The sequence below is a fragment of the Panthera tigris genome, chromosome B2 (genome assembly GCF_018350195.1).
Source record: "Panthera tigris isolate Pti1 chromosome B2, P.tigris_Pti1_mat1.1, whole genome shotgun sequence".
NCBI classification, from domain to species: Eukaryota; Metazoa; Chordata; class Mammalia; order Carnivora; family Felidae; genus Panthera; species Panthera tigris.
Genome location: NC_056664.1, coordinates 99,615,482 through 99,639,071, shown reverse-complemented (window position 1 = coordinate 99,639,071; position 23,590 = coordinate 99,615,482). Strand labels below are relative to the sequence as shown.

General features: G+C 33.8%; 1 protein-coding gene across 3 annotated transcripts in view; it reads left to right on the top strand.

The window, feature by feature from the left end:
- REV3L (REV3 like, DNA directed polymerase zeta catalytic subunit) overlaps positions 1 to 23,590 on the top strand; it is a 172,413-nt gene that overhangs the window by 106,257 nt on the left and 42,566 nt on the right. For all 3 annotated transcript variants that reach the window (XM_042986999.1, XM_042987000.1, XM_042987001.1), the window contains exons 15-20: positions 945 to 1,024; positions 2,348 to 2,473; positions 7,182 to 7,374; positions 8,833 to 8,944; positions 15,040 to 15,155; positions 17,838 to 17,956. In XM_042986999.1, coding sequence (XP_042842933.1) covers positions 945 to 1,024; positions 2,348 to 2,473; positions 7,182 to 7,374; positions 8,833 to 8,944; positions 15,040 to 15,155; positions 17,838 to 17,956 — 746 coding nt within the window. The remainder of the gene's footprint in view (positions 1 to 944; positions 1,025 to 2,347; positions 2,474 to 7,181; positions 7,375 to 8,832; positions 8,945 to 15,039; positions 15,156 to 17,837; positions 17,957 to 23,590) is intronic.

Here is a 23,590-nt window from a genome sequence, read left to right as displayed (position 1 = left end):
TCTACTTGAATGCTCAAAGGCACCCCAACCAAGGTCAATATTTTTAAAAGTCAATTCATGATCTACAGCATATACTCACTACCAATTGTGTGTACTCATAAACACAAACATGCATGCCTACACATAGAAGCCCATATGGTCCTTTCTGGGTTTTCCTTCAATAAACAGTACCACCATCTCTTTGTCACTGAGTTACGCAAGTCAGAAGCGTGGGGTTTATTTGTAACACCTATCTGATTCACCTCACTGCCCATCCTGTGATTCCTAATCCATTACTAATTTCTATCACTTTGTTTCCTAAATTACCCAAATCTCTACTGTTGCCTGTCTCTACCACCACAACCTCAGGTCAGGCTATCATCATCTGTCACCTGGACATCTATCCTAGCCTTTTTATTCACCCATAGTAATTTCCACTTCTTTTGCTGGGTAATCAGGGGAAATCCTCACTCTGTTCGTAGGTAATTACTACTCTTTCTCCTGATTTTTAGCACAAAAAAGCCTTCCTAATCTCCCTGACGTGTAAAAATTCCCAATTATATTCCACTTTGTCATACTTACCCCAATTATAATTTTATTTTTCTGTATTGGATGAATATATGATTCTCTTTCTAGACCGTGTGAGAGAAGAAACTGTATCTTTTCTTCCTCTTCATATGTTCTCTATAAATAAGTAAATGAATTAAATGATTGCCTAGGATATGACTGAAGTAAAAACTCAATAATTAAAATAGAAACGTTTTTATTTAAAAATACAAAATTTTAAAGTTATTTTGCTGGAGATCAGAGATTTGAATTAGTTTTGTTTTTAAATTATGAAGTTTTAGGGAGGAATTAATAGGACAGTATTCATAGATGGTACTCAAGAGTTTGGAACAGCATTTTTTTTTTTTTAAAGCAGGCAATTTTGATGTATATGTTAAATATGATCTTTCTTTCTACAGAACCAAAAACCCAGAAATTGAGTCATAAGAAAGGAAGTAATACTGACACTCTTAGAAGAGTACTCTTAACACAAGCAAAGGTAACTATGCTAAACATATTTAATGTTCAGTGGACGATCCATTCTTATCTTAGATTTCAGTTAGATAATTGATAAATTTGTGTCTCATTTTAAAAAATTTTATTATATTTTTACATCATTTTATTTACATATCTTTGAGACAACAAGAAATTGCCTAATTTTTTTTTAGTTTATTTTTTGTTGTTGGGATCTAAAAGATTCTTATATGTAAATACAAATATTACAGAGAAAGTGAATATGATAGCCAAAATGTGGATTATGAGGATACAAATACATTAACTGATTACTGGCAAAATCAGAACAATCCAATGACAGCAGAGCTCAAGTAAGTGATTTTTTGATCCCACCAAAAATATATCCTTTTTCTTGGTTTATTACTTTTTTCTCAAATATAACATTGACTTTTTTCAGTTCATTTTACTAAGTAGCAAAGGAAAGCAACATTGTTTACCACTGAAACTCTGAAAAATCATAAATATCTTTATTTAAATACTAAAAATATGGTAATACTTAGAAATATATGGCTATATTAAAAAAGTAAACATTAGACATGTATCCTTAAAAATAGATGACAGAAATCACTTCCATATTGGCTACATTTCATTAATATTAACCACATGAAATACATTTCAGTATTTCTATTTTAAGACTATAAATACTTTTTTAAAACTTTTATTTTTAAATACTATTGAATTACAAGCTATTTATGTCAAAAAATAAATGCAAATGTGTTGTGGACATAAATCAACACTTGGGGGAAATGGTTAATGGATTTGGAAATCAGAAAATATTTTAAAAAATAGATTCTATTTTTTCTAAACCCTTCAAGATTATATATATTTTCATTCATCTTTCAGACACATGTTGTGTTTGGGTAAAATACAAACCCAGAATTTCAAATCTTTTATAAACTTTAGCCAAAATTAGTTGCAAATATATTGCCTGCTTGTTTGCCATACTTCCCAGAATTTGGTCAAGATCAATGTCCATGTGGTGTAAATGTCAACTCTCCAACAAGACTATTAGTTTCGTTATTTGGGGTTTGTAAACTCAAAGATCAACATATGGTTTGCTTACAGATTGTATCAGATATTTCTAAATATATCCAGTTCTGCTATCTTGAATTCCTAGCATGAAAAGAATGTTAATAAAATACTTCGTTTCTTCTTGGGCCTAAAGAGGTGATACTAGTTTATCATGTATTATTTTACCAAACACATAAAGCAGATTATCTAGGTAGAAATAAGTGATTAAAAAAAAAAAAAAAAAAAAAGATTGCTCATTTATCTTTTTCTGGCTATGTGTGTGTTTTTTCTTTGATAGAATCAATTTGCAGCAGTAAATACCCCAAAGAAAGAAACTTCTCAGATTGATGGACCATCTTTAAACAATTCTTATGGTTTCAAAGTCAGCGTACAAAACTTACAGGAGGCAAAAGCTTTACATGAGGTAAAACTGCAACAGTAAGAACACATCCACTGTTTAACTCTCATGTTTTATTTTATAGAACAAGTATGGAAATTTCTTACTGAGGGAGGAATACATTGAATTCTGTTCCTGTTAATCTTCATTTTGTTATTATTTATGTATCTATATAAAATAGACAAACTTTTAAAGTAGCTATCAGTTAGACTGCTTTGTGGTTTCACAGTTTTCACAAATCTTATAGCTGAAATTCAGGTTATAGAAACTAAAATTGGAAAAGCTTTTATAACTATTAGAAAATCTCTATATTATTCTGGGATTGTTATATTAGGATGTTATATCCTAAATGAGATATTTACTAGTATTTTCTGTTTGGTTGGTTCAGTGGATTAGTGCTTGCTAATTCATTTGCTACAATTCATTTGCTCACATAATCTCTATATAACCCAGTTCCCTTCACAGCACAGACCATATGCCAAAGAGTAGGAAGCTATTTTGTAAGAATGTATGTTGGTCACAGGATGGAGTAGAGAATATGTGCGAATGGATCACTATAAATTTATCTGTATTAAAGAAAACACAACTCAGAACACATATCTGACTGGCAGTAAAGTGGAAATTAGAGTATATTTTCATTGTTTATACCTGTGCTGGCCACCACTAGCAATGTGCCTATTGAGAATTTAAAATTTACCTTATCCATCTAGGAAGTGAATTCTATATTTTATTTAAATAATTTAGATTTAAAACTGATACTTGACTCGTTTACTAGAAAACTTTTAAGTATGTGTGGAACAACTTAGGTTTTTAAAACTACTTTTTCAACTGTAAATTTTATGATATCTAAATACAGGTCGAGTATTTATTTCCACGCAAAAATTTAGCACCCACATTGAAATGTGCTATAAATGTAAAATTAAAATGCACACTGATTTTGAAGACTTTAAACAGGAAGAAAGGATATAAAATATTCATTAGTAATTTTTATATTAATTACACATGTTGAAAGGATGATATTTTAGATGTATTGAATGAAAATATTTTTAAATTAACCTATTTTTACTTTTTTAAATGACTACTAGAAAATTTTAAATTATATGTGACTTTCACGTTACACTTTTTTTTTAAGTTTATTTATTTTGAAAGAGAGAGAGCGCACATGAGGGGGAGCAGGGGAGGGGCAGAAAGAGAGAGAGGGGAAGAGAGAATCCCAAGGAGACACAGGGCTGGATCTCACAAACCATGAGATCATGACCTGAGTTGAGACCAAGAGTCATATGCTTAATCAACTGAGCCACCCAGGCACCCCCATGATATTTCCATTGAACAGTTGTTTTAGGTCCTTGTCCTCTTTAGAGCACAGAATTCAATTTATTTTTTGTGTTTTTGTTCTCAAGTCAATTCTGTCTTAAACTGTTCTAAGGATGAGCATAAACTAAAAGAAATATTCAAATATTGTCCCCATTTTTATCCTAAATTTGAACTAAGATTTGTACTTTTCTAGAAGTAGATTAGAACATAGTCTAATTGCCTAATTGTTTGTACATTTTTCCATTCAACAGCATTTCATTTAGTTCCTGAATTTTATCTACTTGGCCCTGTACTATTCTCTGTAGCCAAGATAAACTAAGTAATAAACTCAGGAATACATGTCTTAATGAAGAATACACCCAAAATTAGAAAAATAAAATACCATGATAAAAAAATCTTTTATTAAAGCAAATAGACCTTAGCAAATACTTGTTACATTTGATTATCCTTTATTTATTTGAAAAACTTAATCTTCTTCTTATGCTCTTTATTTCTACATAACCTCATCTCAGAATCATGGGCCCTCTTGAAGTTAAAATCACTTGGGAGGACTGGCAGGTTGCTCACAGCTTCTTCCCTAAGAAGGCCTCAAGGCATACTACAAACAGCCACCTGGTGGTCAAATAGGGAACGAGCCATAAAAAATCTGCACTGTGTATGCTGTCCTTTTTCTGGGAAATTGTGCCCTCAGCACTTTTTCTTCTGTGTCCCATTATGCTACACTAACTTCTCTCTCTTCTGCATATAAATACTCAGGGTAGAAGAGAAGGGGTATAATCCTCATCCACCTTTGTCCCCTACCTCTTTCTTAGTCATACTCAGTAAATCTCTGCCCCATATCTTCATTTCATATATTTGCTTATAAAGAAAATGCCCCTAAGATCAGTGCATTTTATATCAAAGAATAGAAAGGGCAAAATTTGAATGTGAAGTTTGACCTACTAAATAAATAAACCTCCACAAATCTTTTGACCTGAAATTGTCTTCAGTCTTCTCCATAGTCTTTGCACATGTTCATCCTTTTCTAACTAAACCAGTTTTTTGGTTTTGTTTTGTTTGAGTTAGGGAAAGGTTTTCCAGTTACATTTTTTTATTTGCTAAATTAATACGTGCTTTGTGTTAAAAATATATGCTCTTTAGGTTTATATATATATTTAAAAGTAGAAGTTCTTTCCCTTAGCTCCCCATTTTATTGGTTAGATTTTTTTTAAGTAAAAAAAAAATTTTTTTGACATTTATTTATTTCTGAGAGACAGAGACAGAGCATGAGCAGAGGAGGGGCAGAGAGAGAGGGAGACACAGAATCCAAAGCAGGCTCCAGGCTCTGAGCTGTCAGCACAGAGCCTGATGGGGGGGCTCAAACTCACAAATTGCAAGATCATGACCTAGGCTGACGTCAGACACTTAACCAACTGAGCCACCCAGGCGCCCCTTAAATAATTTTTTTTAAGTTTATTTTTATTTATTTTGAGAGAGCAAGTGGGGGAGGGACAGAGAGAGGGAGCAGACTCCGAGCTGTCAGCGCAGAGCCCGACACAGGGCTTGAACCCACAAACCATGAGATCATGACCTGAGCTGAAATCAAGAGTCGGATGCTTAATGGACTGAGCCACCCAGGTGGCCCTGGTTAGATTGTTTTGTAATAGAAACAGCTATATTATAGGGGTGCCTGGGTGGCTCAGTCGGTTAAGCATCAGATTCTTGATTTTAGCTCAGGTCATGATCTCATGGTTTGTGGGTTCAAGCCCTGTGTTGGGCTCTGCGCTGACAGCTCAGAGTCTGCTTGAAATTCTCTCTATCCCTGTCTCTCAAAAATAAACTTAGAGAAACAGCAATGTATAAGGAAAGTGGTAGATTTGTGGATATTTGTTTTATTATTCTTTATGCTTTCTATCTGCATGGTTAATGTTCTTTATAGTTTAAAAAGTACTTAACTACAAATTTACTAACAAATACACACAACATTACATGTATATGGTAAAAAAAATTCAATCAGGACCAAAAGATTTACAATGAAAATTAAGCTTCCCTCCTACCTCAGACTAAGTAGTCTCCTTCCCCAAAGGCAGTAGAAGTAGTTCTGTGTTGTTATGTCTCTTTGCAGACATTTCCTATGCATGTGCTTTAACATTTTTTACATACATATACACATACTACACTCACTGGTTCCACTTTTCAATGTATTATGGTGATCTTTTCGTACTAAAACATCCAGATCTGGCTAATTCTTTTGAAAATTTTAAAGGTTAAAGAGTATTCCATTGTATGTAGTCTTCATGCGATGTCACATAATTTATGTAACCAGTCCTCAACTGATAGACATTTATGTTTTTAGTCTTTTATGACTTATGAAAGACTAGAAATATCATAATTTTTAATGCACATCCTCATACATAAATTTTGGCTACATGTATGATTATATCTGCAGGATATATTCTCAGGAATAAAATTGCTAGATCAAAGGATATGTCTATTTTTAATTTTGATAGATACTTCTAAATTGTCCTCCAAAGAAGTTTACTAAATTCTACTCACATCACTGGTGAGAGCCTTATATTGATTACATTTCTTCAACAGCTGGCATGCAAAATAAATACAAAATACAAATCGTTCATTAAATCTATATGACTTCAATAATTACCAATATTGTAACAGTAGTCTACTGTTTTTCTATTGCCAGGTATTACTGGTACAGTGATGGTTATAATTCCGGCTGTAATCATGAATCTAACTTAAGTTGTTTTTTTTACCCAGAGTTTCTACTCAATTACAGTTAAATCCTTTTATTTTTTACTAACATAGGAAAGTAGGTATAAAAAGCAAAATACTACCTTTTTTTGCATTTTTGCCAAAAAGAAAGTGTGTATGGGCAGAAATCTAGCTATTGTTGTAGTTGATGCCATAATATTCTTATGATATTTTTTAAAGAAAAACTATTATAAAAAAACTTGCCCAGTACATACAGAAGTAAATTGAAGTAGTAGAGAATTAATAGGAGCTTCAAACTAAAATACATCGCTCTTTTTAAAGTATAGGTGAAACCATAGTTAACTGGGTAGAAAGTAAAAAGTAGCAGACTTTGATTCAAATAAACAACCACTTGGACTAGTCATTCTCTTTCTCAAACAGGAATGAAAAAATTGAGAGGCACTTGCATGTATTTTAAAGAAATAGTTTTAAGTATGTATTGTCACTGAGAAATTATAGCATAAGCAGTTTTTCTAGAATAAAAACATGAATTAATTTAATCTAATCTTAGAAGTGAAAATCCTTAATCTGTGGAGTATTAAACTGTGGCTGTGTCCTTTATGGTTTTTTTTTTTTCAATTTTACACATATTTCCTTGGAATCTTGGTGAAACATTTCTTTCAACATGTCCCAAAAAATAATCTAAAATCCTAATTTTTATTTCCTTTTATAGATACAAAATCTTACCCTAATCAGTGTGGAGTTACATGCTCGAACTAGACGAGACTTAGAACCAGATCCTGAATTTGACCCAATCTGTGCTCTGTTTTACTGCATTTCATCTGACACTCCACTACCCGATACAGACAAAACAGAACTCACAGGTGTAATAGTGATTGATAAAGACAGGCCTGTCTCCAGCCAAGGTATTTGTTCATTTTTATTAATTTTGTACCTACCCACCCTAGGATGAACCTTTTAATGGGGCAATTTCTGTGCTGGAGATCTAAGCCAACCAAGTATAAGGAACTCCTTTTATATTGTTCTAAGTATTGTTTTATAGTATATTAATTGCTAATACTGAATTAAAATGATAATCTGTAAGTTGGGTGAACAGTCTTCCTTATGTATGCATTGCTGGTATTTTGCTGCTAATACAGAGTTTCTCTTTGCTTTTAAGAAGTTATTAGTGTCAATTAATGGATTAAAAGAGACTTTTAAGATGTATTCCAATTTTGTTCATATGTATGTTTTTGGCTTAGATGTTCTTCATATAATATACCATATAAAGGCATTTTATAAAATATCAAGTGTCCTTCTGCAGTTTTGAATAATAATACATGAATTCAGTCAGCTGAGAAGGAAGTCTTAGCACAGAACAAAACCATGTAGGAATTTACAGCTTAATCAATGGTGTGCTTGAGCTGACTTGTACCAGCTCACAATCCAGTTACTAAATTTTTATGAATTCTTTGAACTAGTTGGTGTCACATTGGTAGTTTGAGATCAGCATGGAGAGGAGTCTTTTATGGAAAAAGGCAAGCACTACAAATCAGGTCTTTTTTTTTTTTTTTTCCTTAGGAGGTAGTTATAAACAGTTACCAGCATACCATTGATTAAAATATTCTCTACTAGGGGCACCTGGGTGGCTCAATGGGTTAGGCATCTGACTTTGGCTCAGGCAATGATCTTGTTGTTCATGAATTTGAGCCCCCCATCGGGCTCTACTGTAAGCACAGAGTTCGAATCAGATCCTCTGCCCCCCTCTCCCTCTGCTCTCCCTCCACTTGCATGTGTGTGTGCACACTCTCTCTCTCTCAAAAGTAAACATTTAAAAAAATAAATAAAATATTCTCTACTAAACAAAGCTCTTCCTATGGGAAGAGTAAAGGCAGAAGCAAAGTAATGAAATTTTTTGAGGTGACACATTATTACTTGAGGAATTTGGTGACTGTAGACTTTTCAGGAAAATAACGGAATGAAATTTGAATTTTCAGTTGCATATTAAACTAGAAAAACTTTAGGAAAATTTTTAAGAAATAGACTTAAATTATGTATTTACTTTGGGGAATGCTCTTTTTTTTTAATGTTTATTTTGAGGGAGACTCCATGTGGGAAGGGGCAGAGAGAGAGAGGGAAAGAGAGAATTCCAAACAGGCTCCACGCTGTCAGCACAGAGCCCAAGGAAGGGCTGTAGCTCATGAACCATGAGATCATGACCTGAGCCGAAGTCAAGAGTTGGACACTTAACCAACTGAACCACTCAGGCACCCCTGGGGAATGCTCTCTTAATTTAAAGTATTTCAGTAGCATAATTTCACTCAAAATTTAGGGTTTATATTACTTACACAATGTGTGTAATAAACGTTTTGCTTATTTTTTAGATATCAGGTATCAGACCCCATTACTGATTAGATCTGGAATTACAGGACTAGAAGTTACCTATGCACCTGATGAGAAGGCACTTTTTCAAGAAATTGCAAATATAATAAAAAGGTATTGTTTTGTATTTTCTGATTTTTCCAGCTTTTGTTCAGAGGGTCCTTTCTTGCTCTTGATTAATAACATGGGCAAAGGTAGGAAAGAATAAGAGAATTTCTTCCTGTGGCCCTTAAAAGTAAAATTATCCTTGGAAAAATTTTGCCCTTACCTCTCATCACCATCCATCACCATTTCCAGCAGACTAGGGATGGCAAAACAATATTCTGTTCCTAAGATTGAAGAAGAAATATTGGTTTAGCAACTCTGGCTTTCCCAGTTGGATTTTAGTGTGATTTTTCTATGGTAGTGAAATAATGGGGAACTGTACTAAACTTAAATTGTATTATTCATTAAATAGGCTTCTACCTTGGGAGTCAGCCACATTTCAATACATTTTTTTTTTATGTTTTCTGAGTTCTAAACCAATGTTTTCAAAAAGTGTTAGTATGCAATCTATTCGTAAATCTAGGATTATGTCGTCCATACTCTTTTGTAATACATAGTTCCTTAAAAATCTCTTTTGATCATTTGATGGTTGGCCTGGATGATTGATAGTAGAATCTTGTCAAATTTATGAAAAGGATTTTTTAAAACAGAAGTATTTTAATTTAAAAATAATTAAGTGAATCTTTTGCATTTTCTAAAGACTATAACTTTTGGTAACTATGGACCCTTCTGTTAAAGGCTTCATTTTTCCAGGCACTTAAAATTTCTGCCTATTGCTAGGCTTAGGTTTTTAAATACCTAAAGCAGGCTGGAAAATAGCCTTTGTATCTTTATGTGTGGATAAAAGCTCTCCTTGAGCGTGTCGTTACACTCACCCCTTTCTGTTTTGCTTTCTGTGGTTTGCTTTCTGTAGTTGAACTCTTTCCTGTAGAACTGAGACAGTATTCTGCATGAAAGATCAAGATGATATCCTACAGACTGAATATCTGATTCAGTCCCACCCAGATGCGTTAGCATAAACCATTTTGAAATTTAGAAAACCAGAACATGTTTTCAACAAAACAAAATTAAATTAAATGTCAGGACGTCAAAAATAATGCACTGCTTACCCACCACTCTAGGGAGGAAACAAGAGAAAAGTATTTTTACTCTTTATAGTACTGGTGACTGGATGGATTCCGATCCATTTGAGTCTTGCCATTGTCATTCCTACCTTTTATCTTCTCACAGAGGTTGTCATCAACATGTCAGATGCTTCAGTGCCCACACTTTTATTTCTGCAAGCAGCTTAGCAAAAAGAACATGCAGAGTTTTAGTCAATACCATTTTGTGTGCCAGCACATGTTCAATAATGTCCCTGGGCTTTGTATGCTTGTGTACTCCTTGTTAGATATATTCCCAACAACAGGCTTATCTGCCAACATTGAGAATTTTAGCAATCATTTGCAAGTGTAGTAACTTTCTTCATGTCCATAACATGAATTATATTAGTCATTAAGAAAAATGTAGTAAACAAAATAAAACTAATTTCTGGTTCTTACACTAGAAGATCATATTGGTTATTAAGTGCCTAAATAACAACATTTCAGTTCTGTAATGTCCTTTATAATTATTCTAAACGGGCCCCTAAAAGATTATTTTATTCTTTCAGCCCCTTTGTTGAGTACCTACTCAACACAGGCTTTGTTAACAACATAGATTTTGGTTTGGGTTTTTTCTTTTTTTTTTTCTTTTTTGAAAATTAACAAATACATTTATTTTTTATTTTTTTACTTTTTTTCAATATATGAAATTTATTGTCAAATTGGTTTCCATACAACACCCAGTGCTCATCCCAAAAGGTGCCCTCCTCAATACCCATCACCCACCCTTCTCTCCCTCCCACCCCCCATCAACCCTCAGTTTGTTCTCAGTTTTTAAGAGTTTTAAGAGTCTCTTATGCTTTGGCTCTCTCCCACTCTAACCTCTCTTTTTTTTTTTTCTTCCCCTCCCCCATGGGTTTCTGTTAAGTTTCTCAGGATCCACATAAGAGTGAAAACATATGGTATCTGTCTTTCTAAGTATGGCTTATTTCACTTAGCATAACACTCTCCAGTTCCATCCACGTTGCTACAAAGAGCCATATTTCATTCTTTCTCATTGCCATGTAGTACTCCATTGTGTATATAAACAACAATTTCTTTATTTATTCATCAGTTGATGGACATTTAGGCTCTTTCCATAATTTGGCTATTAACAACATAGATTTTGAAGTCAGCCAGCTCTGTTTTTTTTTTTTTTTTAAGAATATGGCTATTTTATATGCTTCTGCATCTATATTTTAAACATATATCTTAATGAATGGAAGATGTTACTGGAAGGACAGGGGTTTTTTTAAGTTTTTATTTTAATTTCCAGTTCGTTAATATATGGTGTAATATTAATTTCAGGTGTACAATATAGTGATTCCATAGTTCAGTACATCATCCCTTGCTCATCACAGCAAGTGCGTTCTTTAGTCCCCATCACCTATTTCCCCCATTGCCCCACCCACCTTCCTTCCACTAATCATCAGTTCTCTATAGCTAAGAGTCCATTTCTTGGTTTGTCTCTTTTTTCCCCCCTTTTTTCATTTGCTTTTGTTTCTTAAAGTCCACGTGTGAGTGAAATCATGTAGTGTTTGTCTTTCTCTGACTGACTTATTTTGCTTAGCATAATACTCTGTAGCTCCAAGTCATTGCATATGTTTTTTTGTCTTGAGCAAGTTACTTATCTCTCTAAGCTTTAGTTTCCTCATCTGTAAAATGGGTAATAGATATGAAAATTAAATGAGATAATGCACATAAAACTCTTAGCCTGGTCAGTACATAAATGTTAACTCTGAGTGTAAGGTATAATAGTAGGTGCTAAATTATAAAATTGAATAAAATATAGATGCACACTTTAAGAGTTTTATTGTTTGTATTTTTCCATTCTTAATATTATATGTCCTCAAATGGCAAACATAAAAAGTAGTATGAAATTATATTAGACAAGTAAAACCAAATCCATTGTGTTGTCACAATCATTTTTTTCCTCTGTATTTCCTTGAACTTATTAATAATTTTCCATTTTCCCCAGCCTTCCTAACTTGGATATAAGCTTTGATTTCTTCCTTTTTCTCTTTCCTGCATGCATATATTACATTTATCTAACCTCAGAATTATGTTTCAAGATCATTCCTTTCCCCCACCTCACCCTGCCATTGCCACTGCCTAGTTAGAACCCCCTCATCTCTCTTCTGTACAGATGTTAATGGGTTATTTAAAATTTTAGTTGTGGAAACAGCTTTTTTTTTTTTTTTTTTTTTTTTTTTTTTTTTGCCTAAGCAAGTAAATCATTTTCATATTTCTGCTGCTTCTGTTTTCTCCAGTTTTATTTTTTCCTTCACCACTAATCCCATCTACCCAACCTTGTTCTTTCCATAACTTTTAGAAACCAGGTAGAGTTGATAAAAGTCACCAAAATTGAAGAACAAGTCACAAAGATTTTGTTATTGTCACCAAATGTTTTCACAGAAGAGATGAAATTCTTGTGGTTTTGAACTTGAGTTGAGACCTGTCTTATCAGCCTTAAGAGTCTCTTTAGATGAAATGGCCTCTAGGTCAAAAAATAAATATACATAATAGATCTGGAAAATATTGAAAGGACTAAAATCTAATCAGTTAAGAGAAGCAGAGTGTTTTCTGGTTTTTTATTTTTTCAGCAGTCATCTCTGAGCAGTAGCAGTTTATAAAATAGACAACTTTTAAAAATATACATATTTTTTCAAAACATCAGAAAGTAAGTGTACTTAAAGAACTCTGTTAGGTGCTGCAACATAGCAAATAGCTAACTGGAATAATAATCCTTGCAGTAATAAGATATTTTATGAATCTGGGAAATTCAGATAAAGAAGTCAGAACTGCCTTTATAGAAGAAGAAGGGCTCTGTAACCATCTGGCATCTTCTTCATGTACCTGTGCTTAGAAATATATGCAGTAGGCACTCCAGCAACCTTCCACATTCTTAAGATCAAGGCCAACTGTGGCCACGTTGTAATGCCTGTTCTGGTCGTTCTTGGTATTGAGGCAGTCAACTGCATGGGTTCTGGTATATGTGTATGGGAATCCTTCAAATCTCCTATCCCTGATAATCCTTAGAGCCACTTGATACGGTATTTCTGCCCCAATTTCTCAAATTTAGACGGTGCATAGTTTTCAGGAAGATGCTCTTGTCTGTCAGATAACTGCCCTGAAGAGAGTTTAACTTAATTGAAGAATTGATGAAATTGCTATCAACAAAGATATGTTAACCTATTAGATGTTATGTTAGAAGACTAATGAGCAGGAAGAGTGTTGAGAGACTTCTGTTTTCTTGGGTCCCCTAGGATCTTTCTGGACTTTTTGTTTAAGAATTAGTCTACCTTTTTAGCCTTTAATCTCTGAGATTAAATATTTGCCTCATTGTTGCTTATTGCCTTATTTTCCTTTGCTTCCCCGTACTCATGTCTTACCCCTGCCCTTTGTTCCAGAATTGCCAGCCATGAGGCACTTTCTTCCAAGAAAACACTTTTTTGTAGGTTGGTGAAAAGGTCCACTTGGCTGTTCTGTTAAATTGATCAAGTGGTTTTCTCAGAAATTTCAACCCTATTTGTATAGAGAAAAACACATGGATAATATATACATTATCTTTTTCTCCTGACAAGTTTGAGAGCTATTCTGTAAGTCCATGGTATAATAGCAGGTCACAAGCAGATTACCAGATATTGAAATTTATATTATAGAATGTATTTTGATAGGGCCTTTAAGGGATGGAGAGAATAAAAAGAATGATGTTGCAAATGTTTGAACCTAATTCTTTTGACATCAGCCATTTAAATATACTCCAGGATTAAAAATGAGACATTTTTGTGACATTCTTGTATTCGTTGACTAAGTGAAAACTAAAGCCATTCAACCCCATCATTTTAAGAAAGCAGTTATGGAAATATGGTAAACTATTAGCAAACCTGTTCTAAAAATAGATCTCATGATCTGCTTATGATTCATTGTTATACCAGAGACTTCCAGAGTAGCCATTTATAGCTTGCATCAGTAAATTAGTAGGATCCTACTACTAGGATACTTTGAGTGATACTTCAGGTGTTAAATAATACAATATGGACAGGCTGCACATTCCCCAATTCAGAGTGACTATAACCAATGAGGTAAAACCCAAATTTATAGGTTTTTACGATTTTTCACTCTGCTTTTTGGCTTTTATCAATAAGAAAATAATCAGTAATTTAGAGCTTCTAATTGGGAGCATAATCATAGCTTTTGCTCTCAAAGTTTTTGTTCTCATACAATTTTTCCATCGAAGTAAATCTTCAAGTTTATTTTTCCTTGCACTGTAACCAAACATTTTTCTGTGGTGGTCACTATGAAAGTCCTAAGAGGAGCCACAAAGAGGCTCTTTCTGAGTTGGATGCACATTATCAGTGCAGTTTTACCAGTGCAACTGTGTGACTGCAGTGAGCACCTTTTTCCCTAGTTTCTGTTGCTTAGCTTCCCCACATTAATCTCACCCCTGTTAATATTTCATTCTTCCATTAAGCTGAGTCACCTTCTTCTTAAGTTTAGAGGACAAACTTGTCATTACCAAGGCCTTACTTCCTGTAAGGAACAAGTCATTAAGTGGGAAAAGGAAGATGTTTTCATTTTCTTTCTCAGCATTAAAACTGTTTAAGGACAATATAGGTTAGAGGGGTAGAGAAGTAGCAACAAAATGACCTGGGGGGGATCTTTTTCAAAACATGTGTCCACACATGCCCTCACACTTCACCCTGCCCCTACCCTCATGATATTCTCAATCATTCTCTCATTCTTGTACTTCAGTGGTAATGCCTCTCTCGTCCCAATTTCTATCAGCTTCTTTCCTAAGTCATATCAAATGAATATGTAGTCTCAGTAAAAACTATGTTTGCTTTATAAAAGTAGCTTCCAATCAGAAACTCTAATCTATTCCTTCTTATATAGAAAGTGTATAGGTGCCATTGTACCATCCCTTCTCCATCTGAGAAACCAAATAGATTTTTATCTTTTGCACTTTATATCACAAAGAAACAATTCTTCTGATTAAAGCTTCAAATGTGTGGTCCTTCTTCAATTTTTTCATTCCTTTAGGTATGATCCTGATATTCTGCTAGGATATGAAATTCAGATGCATTCCTGGGGTTACCTCTTACAAAGGGCTGCTGCCTTAAGTGTTGATTTATGTCAGATGATCTCTCGGGTGCCAGGTACGAAGCCTTGTGAATATTTTATGGTTCAACCACAGAGTAAATTACAAAGTGAATAAAGACAAGGTGTTAAAAAGTACTATTGTTCTAGCCTGATTTTAATACTAAATTATGTAAGCTCTAGATGTATCGTAACTCCATTATGGACAAATTCAAAAATCAAGAAAAAAGAAAAAACACCTCCATGTTGCTGTTATATATGCTGTTAATATATTTGTTGGTATCTTTTCTTTCAGTCATTTTTCATATACATATGTAAGCCTCTTTTATATAACTTTAGTCACATATTTCTCCCATTTTTATTATGCTTCTTTCATCTAGTATCTTGTGAGTGTTTTTCTGTATTCTGAGATAGTCTTCATAATCATTATGAAGCACACAACATTTCTTTGGTTGATGTACCATAATTTTATTTTGTCTGGTTCTATGTTTTATGCTTTTGGTTGGAACGCTGTTTATTTTTATTTGGGTATCAGGCTAAAAAATTTGCATGAATTTTGAAGGCTGTTTCCCACAAGTCTGATTCTGTTCGAAGGAGGGAGGCAATAACATTCATACAAAAATTAAAGTTGATAAAGCACCTTTCAGAGTTATGTTTTTCCTTATAACTGTAGAATTTTTAATAACTTGGTTTTAAAGTCACAAGTCTGACTAGGACAACAGCATATACTTTGGGTATATTGATGCAAACTAATCAAGAGAACTCCTGGGAGAGGTTATGACTTCAGTACAATGTCTTAAGTGTTAGTAATTTTAAAGGGAAAGGCTGAAGCTAGAAGATTCAAAGACCATAAATATTTTGAACTATGCAAAAAGCTTGGAATAAAAAGGCAGAGATAATTTTAGGTTTTCACTGCATAAATTTCTTGTAGCTTTTGTGTCCCTTGGATGCTAGGAATAGTGTGGTATATCTCAATTTTCTCAACATTCATTTGGGATAGGTTTCTGAATATTCAGGAGAGGCAGCATGAATGTTCAGGTGTACATATTAGTTTAATTAGCTGTAACAGGTAAGGTATATGACTTAAGATCAGAAGAGTGAATGAAAGCTCGTCCTTTATTTATATATATATATACACACACACACACACATATATATGTATATATAGACACACATATATAGACACGCATATATATACACGTGTGTGTGTGTGTGTGTGTATATATATACATTTTTTTTTTTTTTAAGTAGGCTCCATACCCAATGTGGGGCTTGAACTCACAACCTTGAGATCAAGAGCCCCATGCCCTACTGACTGAGCCAGCCAGGAGCCTCAAGGTCTTGTCCTTTAAGAATACCACAGAAGACATTTTTATGAGGCAACATGGTACAGTAGAAAGGGGATGGTTAGGAAGGCAGTAAAGAGCACAGATTCTGAGAAGGACTAGCTAGGTTCAAATCCTGGTGATCCTGCTAACTAGCTATGTGATGTCAAACAAGTTACTTAACCTATTTATACTTCAGTTTATTCAGCTGTAAAACGAGAATGATAATACAACTTATCTCATAGAGCAATTGTGAAGTACTTAGAACAGTGCCTAAGACCACAGTAAACATTATGTAAGTGTTAGATGAAAAAAACTTGCAAACATCATCTCTTTAAATTAAAGAAGAGGGATGAATGTGTGTACATGGTCTCTCTGGAATCAGGTAACCCTGGTTTATAGTACTGGTTCTGTTTCTGTATGACCTGGGACAAGATATAACATTTCTGAGTAAAATTTACTACAATGCAAAATGCAAATTATACTAACATAATAAAGTGGCTAGGTTAAAGTAAAAGAAACAATAAAGTTCTTAGAACATAATAGACATTCAGCATATAGTAAATATATTTATTATTCCAGATCCTCTAATGAACAACATTTGTATATATCCAGTGTCATATAAGAGAAACACATTTTAATTTCTATTCTAGGTAAAGTCATCACCTAAGAAACTAGACTCAGAACTCTACTCTTCATCTAGTGGTCCATGCAAAGTTAGAATTTCATTCTGAATAGGAATGTCATTAATTGATGTCAACAGATTTTCAGAGAGGTTAGGTTAAAAACTCTACCATGTTTTCCAGGAAGTGACCAGTGTAACTATAAACATATTCATCCTAATACTAAAGGAATGCTTTAGTGTTAGGTGTTCATAAAAATGGCACCAAAAATTAACCAAATTTAAAGTAAAAAGAGTATTATTTTTAAAATATGTGTGTATACACATTTTTATTATTTAAAAATATATAATTTTCAATTACATTTCACAAAATTCCTTCATAACTTAGAGTCTTTTTTAAGTTTCATTTGTTAGAGCATGAGCAGGGGATGGGCAGAGAGAGGGAAAGATCACATCCAAAGAGGGAGAGATTTTGCCAAGAGAGTCCGCTGATAGTGTTGAGCCCAGTGCGGGGCTTGAACTCACAAACCATGAGATCATGACTCGATCTAAAATCAAGTCAGAAACTCAACCAACTGAGCCACACAGGCTCCCACTTTCAAAATAATTTAGAGGAAAGAAAATTGTTTTATTAATCAAAATAGTGATTATTCACTCTCTAAGTCTAATACAAAATAGTGAATTATGTTTCATCTTTAATCTTTCTCTTTCATTTTTATTCTCATTTTATTTGGCATAATTTGCTTGGAAATTTGGTTTCTGTGAGTCCTGATACAGTCTATTCATTTCTGTAGATGACAAAGTTGAGAACAGATTTGCACCTGAAAGAGATGACTATGGATCAGAAACAATGAGTGAGATAAATATTGTTGGCCGAATTACACTAAACCTTTGGAGAATCATGAGAAATGAGGTAAGGTGCTTCATCTAAAATTTCATTGGAAATAAGAGATTAGGTCAGTATAACTGTTTCATTTATTGTAGAGTATTAGTATAGTCCGCTATGTAATTTATGCTTCTTTGTGAATTATTTTTATTATACTTAAGTAGAGTTACAAAAATAAATACTACCTTCTAAAATGCAAAGCTACAAGAGTATTTAATGTTGTTGATGTGTTAATTTTTTTTTCCATTTGTATCTAAGGTAGCAGTAGCTAGGAAAGTCTACAACTATCATGAGGTATTATGTTGTATGTGTCAAATGTTATATAGTTTCATCATTTTTTTCACTTAATACCAGATAAATTCAGCTTGGCCTTTCTGATTTATTAAGTAAGAAAAATTTAGTTTACACATAAGAAGGAACTAAGGATATTTAAAAACTGGGTCAGACGAAGAAGGTAAATTGGAGAGACAGTGCTTGGAAATAGTTAATAGCAGCTTCCAAGTGAGGCTTTGGGGGTCCAGATAAGGATTTTTCGTAGTATAAATTTCAACAAATTATCTCATTAGTTTGCAGTCACTCAGAAAAATAATTCTTTCACCAAAAATGTAAGATCATAGGATCTTAAAGTATGTTTGCATTCTTGAAGTTGCTTGAATGTAAACTTTTATTAAAATGTAAATGTAAAAAATGTAAAAATGTAAAAAATTTTATTAAATGTAAAAAAGGATACCTACTGTAAATTGGTCTATTCTCAAATTTTGGACTTTAGGTAATATTAATACAGAATGTTTATATTTAAAAGAAAGCTGTGTTCTTCAGTCGCTTCTCTTTGAAACTACTTTCTCATTATATACTTTTATTATATACTCATCATTAACTATGATCTTTCTGACTCTTCTAGATTTACATAAAACATTTGACTTTCCAAACATGCCCTCTGCAGTTCTTTTGGGCACCAAGACACAGTAATCCTTTCACATAAAGAAATATATTCTTTATATAAAATTCAGGTGTCCTTATTTTTCTTATTTCCTCTCTATACCGTGAACCTAACATTATTCTCACATTTCATCCAATTTGAAAATGTTTAATATATGTAACTGCTTGAGGATGATTTTATGTTATTTTCTTCTCAAAATATTATCAGAGCATAAGAATCCCTAATGACTTCAAAATAGCTCCTAATGACACAGCATAGGATATGGAAGGTACAAGAGATTGTGGTGTATTTGGTTTGTTTATTCCATTATATAATTTAAACTGTGGTCTCTGATATTGTCTGTGATGAACACATAAATTATGTAAACACAAAATTAAATTCTTGAATCTTAGTTTTATCCTTGAAGATCCAAAAGGCAGCTATACAGTTATTCACTATTAGCTTAAAATCAGAAATTGGAGAGTAATTTTTTTTTTTTAATGTACAGCTTTCTTTAGTCCTTTCAGAGGCCTCCTCTAATTTTAAGCTTAATATATAGTCTGTCTGATCTTTATTTGTAAATAAGGGAACGACTGTGAGAAAGTATGAATTGGATAATTTCCTAGATGGGCCATACTGCCAAACCGGATAGTCGTTTTGTTGTTGGTTTTTTTTTTTTTTTTTTTTTTTTGCTAATCCAAAGTATTCCTGATAATTTGGAAATTGCCGGGAAATCCTGAATGAACCTATGGGAAGTACTATCTTATAACTTAAATTGTTTTGGAACTTTAAGGGTTATGACTTTGGACAGAAGCTGGCCCTGAGAACTTTCATATTAGAGATCCTCAAACTATTTTTTTCTGGATTTAAACAGTTCCAGAAACTCCTTTTTTTAATCTTTATTTCTTTTATCTATATCTTCCTCATGACACTTAGCAGTTTCTAACTAATTGATTATAATATGCTTTTTATTAAAAATAATTTGTATCCACTATTAAAACAAAATGAATGCAGACAAGTATGCAAAATGAAAGTGAAATCCTTTTGTCTCTCTAGGACATCTCCTCAACTGTTACACTCCCCTGATATAGTTTACAGTTGAATGAATATCTTTCCTTATATGCCTAGTTTGAGTTTTTTAAATTTTGTTTATTTTTTAATATAATAGTTTTCACTCTCCTGCTAACTTTAACACAAAATTACTGCTAGACTTTGAATCCTCAGTAACAAACACAGTGCCTCTTAAATAGTGCTCATGACGTACTTGTTGATTGCTTGAATAAAAGAATAAATGAGTCTTTCCCCAGAAGATGGTGTTTAGAGGCCTTCTGGATATCAACTGAATCTAGACCTTTCAAGAATTTGCCACCAGATACTTATTACATGCCATCTCTACAGCCCAAATTTGAGCCAGGGGTTAGATCAATTAAGAGCTTCCTCTATTTTAATAGGCAGAGAGGCATGTTCTATGGATGCAGATGTTGGTAGGTGGGTAGATGTAGCAATGTGTGGAAGTTCTCTTCTGACTGCTTCAATTTCCTCAGTGAAATAGCAGTCATGGTTCTCAACTGAGAGTGAGCATAGTGGAGGGACTTGATGGGTTTGAGGGGAGAAGAAGAGTATGAACAAGTTATCTAGGAGAATTTGAGGATAGTTATTTAAGAAAATAAAGTATAAAAGCTAGGCAGTGTGGACAGCACATTTGAGATTCACATCAGAAAATTAAAGTGATACCTGCCAGCTATGTTCAGATTCACAGATACAAGCGTAGATAAGACAGGGTTAGATTCAACCACCACTCATAAGCAAAGGATTATGACTTTGTGAAAAAGTAATTAATTAATTGCAGAGCAGGTGAGGGGCAAAGAAGGAAATAGTAGTGGAAGGTTGTGATTATGATTGTGCAAATTGAGCTAGATGGGAGCTCGGGGTACTAGAGGGAGTAAACTAGAAGGATGAGAGATGGTGGTCAGAGAATGGGATGAGGAAGGGGGTAGTTATTGGTAATAATAGAACTTGGAGTATGATCATGGGAGTGGATGGCTAAGGTGGGATGGAGGCAGTGACAGGTGAATTTGCCTCATACCTCGCTCTCTGGTAGCAGTATGGAAGGGGACAAGAACAGAGGTAAGGAAACCAGGGAGAAGATTATTGGGGTAGCTCAAATGAAAGTTGGCAGTTGTGTAAGGATTTAAAAAACAATTTAGAGGATAAATCCACAAGAAAAAGATGAAGAGGAGGAGGTGTCAAGAATGAGGATCAGGGTTCTGACATAGATCATGTTTAGGTGGGAAAATGATTTAAGAATATAGAGCATGAGATATCAGTCAGATAACCAGGTGAAGGAAGATGCGCAGCAGGCATATACCTAAGTCCCAAGTATGGGGTAGAAGTCTAGATTAGAGATCTGATCTTGGAAGTCACATCAGAGTAGATGTGCTCACAAAGAAGCAAATACAGGGAGTGATCGAAATTGAGCCAAGGACATTTTTGTGAATGAAACCCTTTGAGTAGACAGAGGAATCAGCTCCTAAGAAATAGTCATAAGATGAAGAACCTGGAGAGAACATTACTAGCAGAGCCACTAAGGAAGTCTGATGTTTCCACATAAGCATGTAAGCCTCCCATTATCTCAATTTGGCAACATCAGAATCTGTTTGTAATATGTCCTATTAAAATCTCAGTCTGTCAATAAGCATGTCAGGTGCTTTTAAAAATGTTTTTTAACATTTTATTTATTTTTGAGAGACAGAGAGCACAAGCTACGGAGGGACAGAGAGAGGGAGACACAGAATCTGAAGCAGGCTCCAGGCTCTGAACTACTAGCACAGAGCTTGACATGGAGCTTGAACCCATGAACTGTGAGATCATAACCTGAGCCAAAGTCAGATGCTTAACCGACTGAGCCACACAGACGCGCCCAGCCTGTCGGGTGCTTTTAAATAAGACAATGTGATGGGCAATGAAGATTAGGTAGAAGTAAAATAATATACTTGCTACCATTCATATATTGTTTTATCATTTATAAGGCATTTTTACAGACTTGTCACTTTTACATTTTGCTACAAACTTGTGGTATAAATAAGACAACAGAGTAGTGAGGTACTATTCCAGATAGAGAAAACTGAAATTTACGGAGGTTAAGTGACTCGTCGAAAGCCTCATACCTAGTAAGGGGTCGAGACTCAGACTCATTGTAGGCATGCTGTCTGTCTTTAGAGAGCTTAGTGTACATTTTATTTTTAAATATAAATATGTATAAAATATAAAATAAAATATAAGCTCTCTGAAGATAGCCTTCCAGTGTCCTAGAAATTTCTTACATCTTCATATTGGTACTGGTTACATGGTCGTGTGTGTGTGTGTATAAATGTGTGAGTTGTTCACTTTAAATTTTAATACAATTCTTTATATAAAGTATGTGTCAGTCAAAAAAATTTTAAATTGGAGACTCAGGAAATGAGCAACTGAGGGAATAAAGTGATGGAGGATATAGGGCACAGGTGCTTGCTTATGATCTTCCATTTTTCTTTGATTTCATCTTTATTTCCTCTATTCCCCTTAACTAATTCTCTGCCTCTCCCAGTTCTGAGTAAGTTTATTTCTAAAGTGATTAACCATTGTGTTATGCACATTGACTCTGTGAATGGATAAGTGTAACCCACCTCTGTCAGACCATTACCTACCAATAAATAAATGGACAAGCATTGTAACACTTTATTTATATCAGTTCTGACTTTGATCTACATATTACATTTATTCAGTGTTGAAGTTACTTAGATTTCCCCTGAAAACAAGTTGCAAACTCCTACTTCATATTTCTGGATTCATGTTCCAACTTCCAGAGTAAATCACTCTCTATAGATTAGAATATTCCAAAGATAGATCATCTTAGAGTTCACGTTTCCTTCCTTTAGTTTTACTCACAGCTGAGATTATATAGCTAAGTATATTTATGTTCCTGTGAACACCAGGAAGACTCAAAGTAGAGTGGGTGTCATAAGGTTATATTTGTGTAGTCTTAATTCAGTTTGTGAAATTGTTCTATTTGAAATAAAATCAATCCAGAACATAGATCTGCCATCTGCCTCAGATATTGGGGACCAGTTTCTTAAGATTTTAAGTTTACTTTGAGTCACAGAATCCCCTAGTTAGTACTTATAGGTCAACCTACATGGCAAGCTTCAAAATGTTCCCTAATGAGAGAGCTACAGGACAAGAGGACCTTTTCTGAAGAGGTTTCTTTCTTTCTTTCTTTCTTTCTTTCTTTCTTTCTTTCTTTCTTTCTTTCTTTCTTTCTTTCTTTCTTTCTTTCTTTCTTTTTGATTTCTTGTGTTAATGAGGATATATACTCCAGCAGAAGTTTAGATTTGGTCTAAAGTGATATATGTGTATTAGGTAATCATGTAACTACCTGAAATCAGATGTTTGGCTACATTTTGTATAACATTAAATGGGAATTTTTTTAAAAAACAAAAACCAAATGAAAATATTCACTAGAAAGTAGAAGAGTCACTCAAATATGGGGATTTAATAATAAAAGGAGTTATTCATTTATTTTTGAAAGAAATATTCCAGGTCATTACTGATTGTTGAAAAAAATGATTAACTTCCAAGGTGATGGGTTAGTATCTGCTTTATACTGGTGACTGTGTGTGTGTGTGTGTGTGTGTGTGTGTGTGTGTGTGTGTGTGTGTGTGTTTGCAAGTATACTACTAATTCCAGTGCTGTTGAAGTAAGAC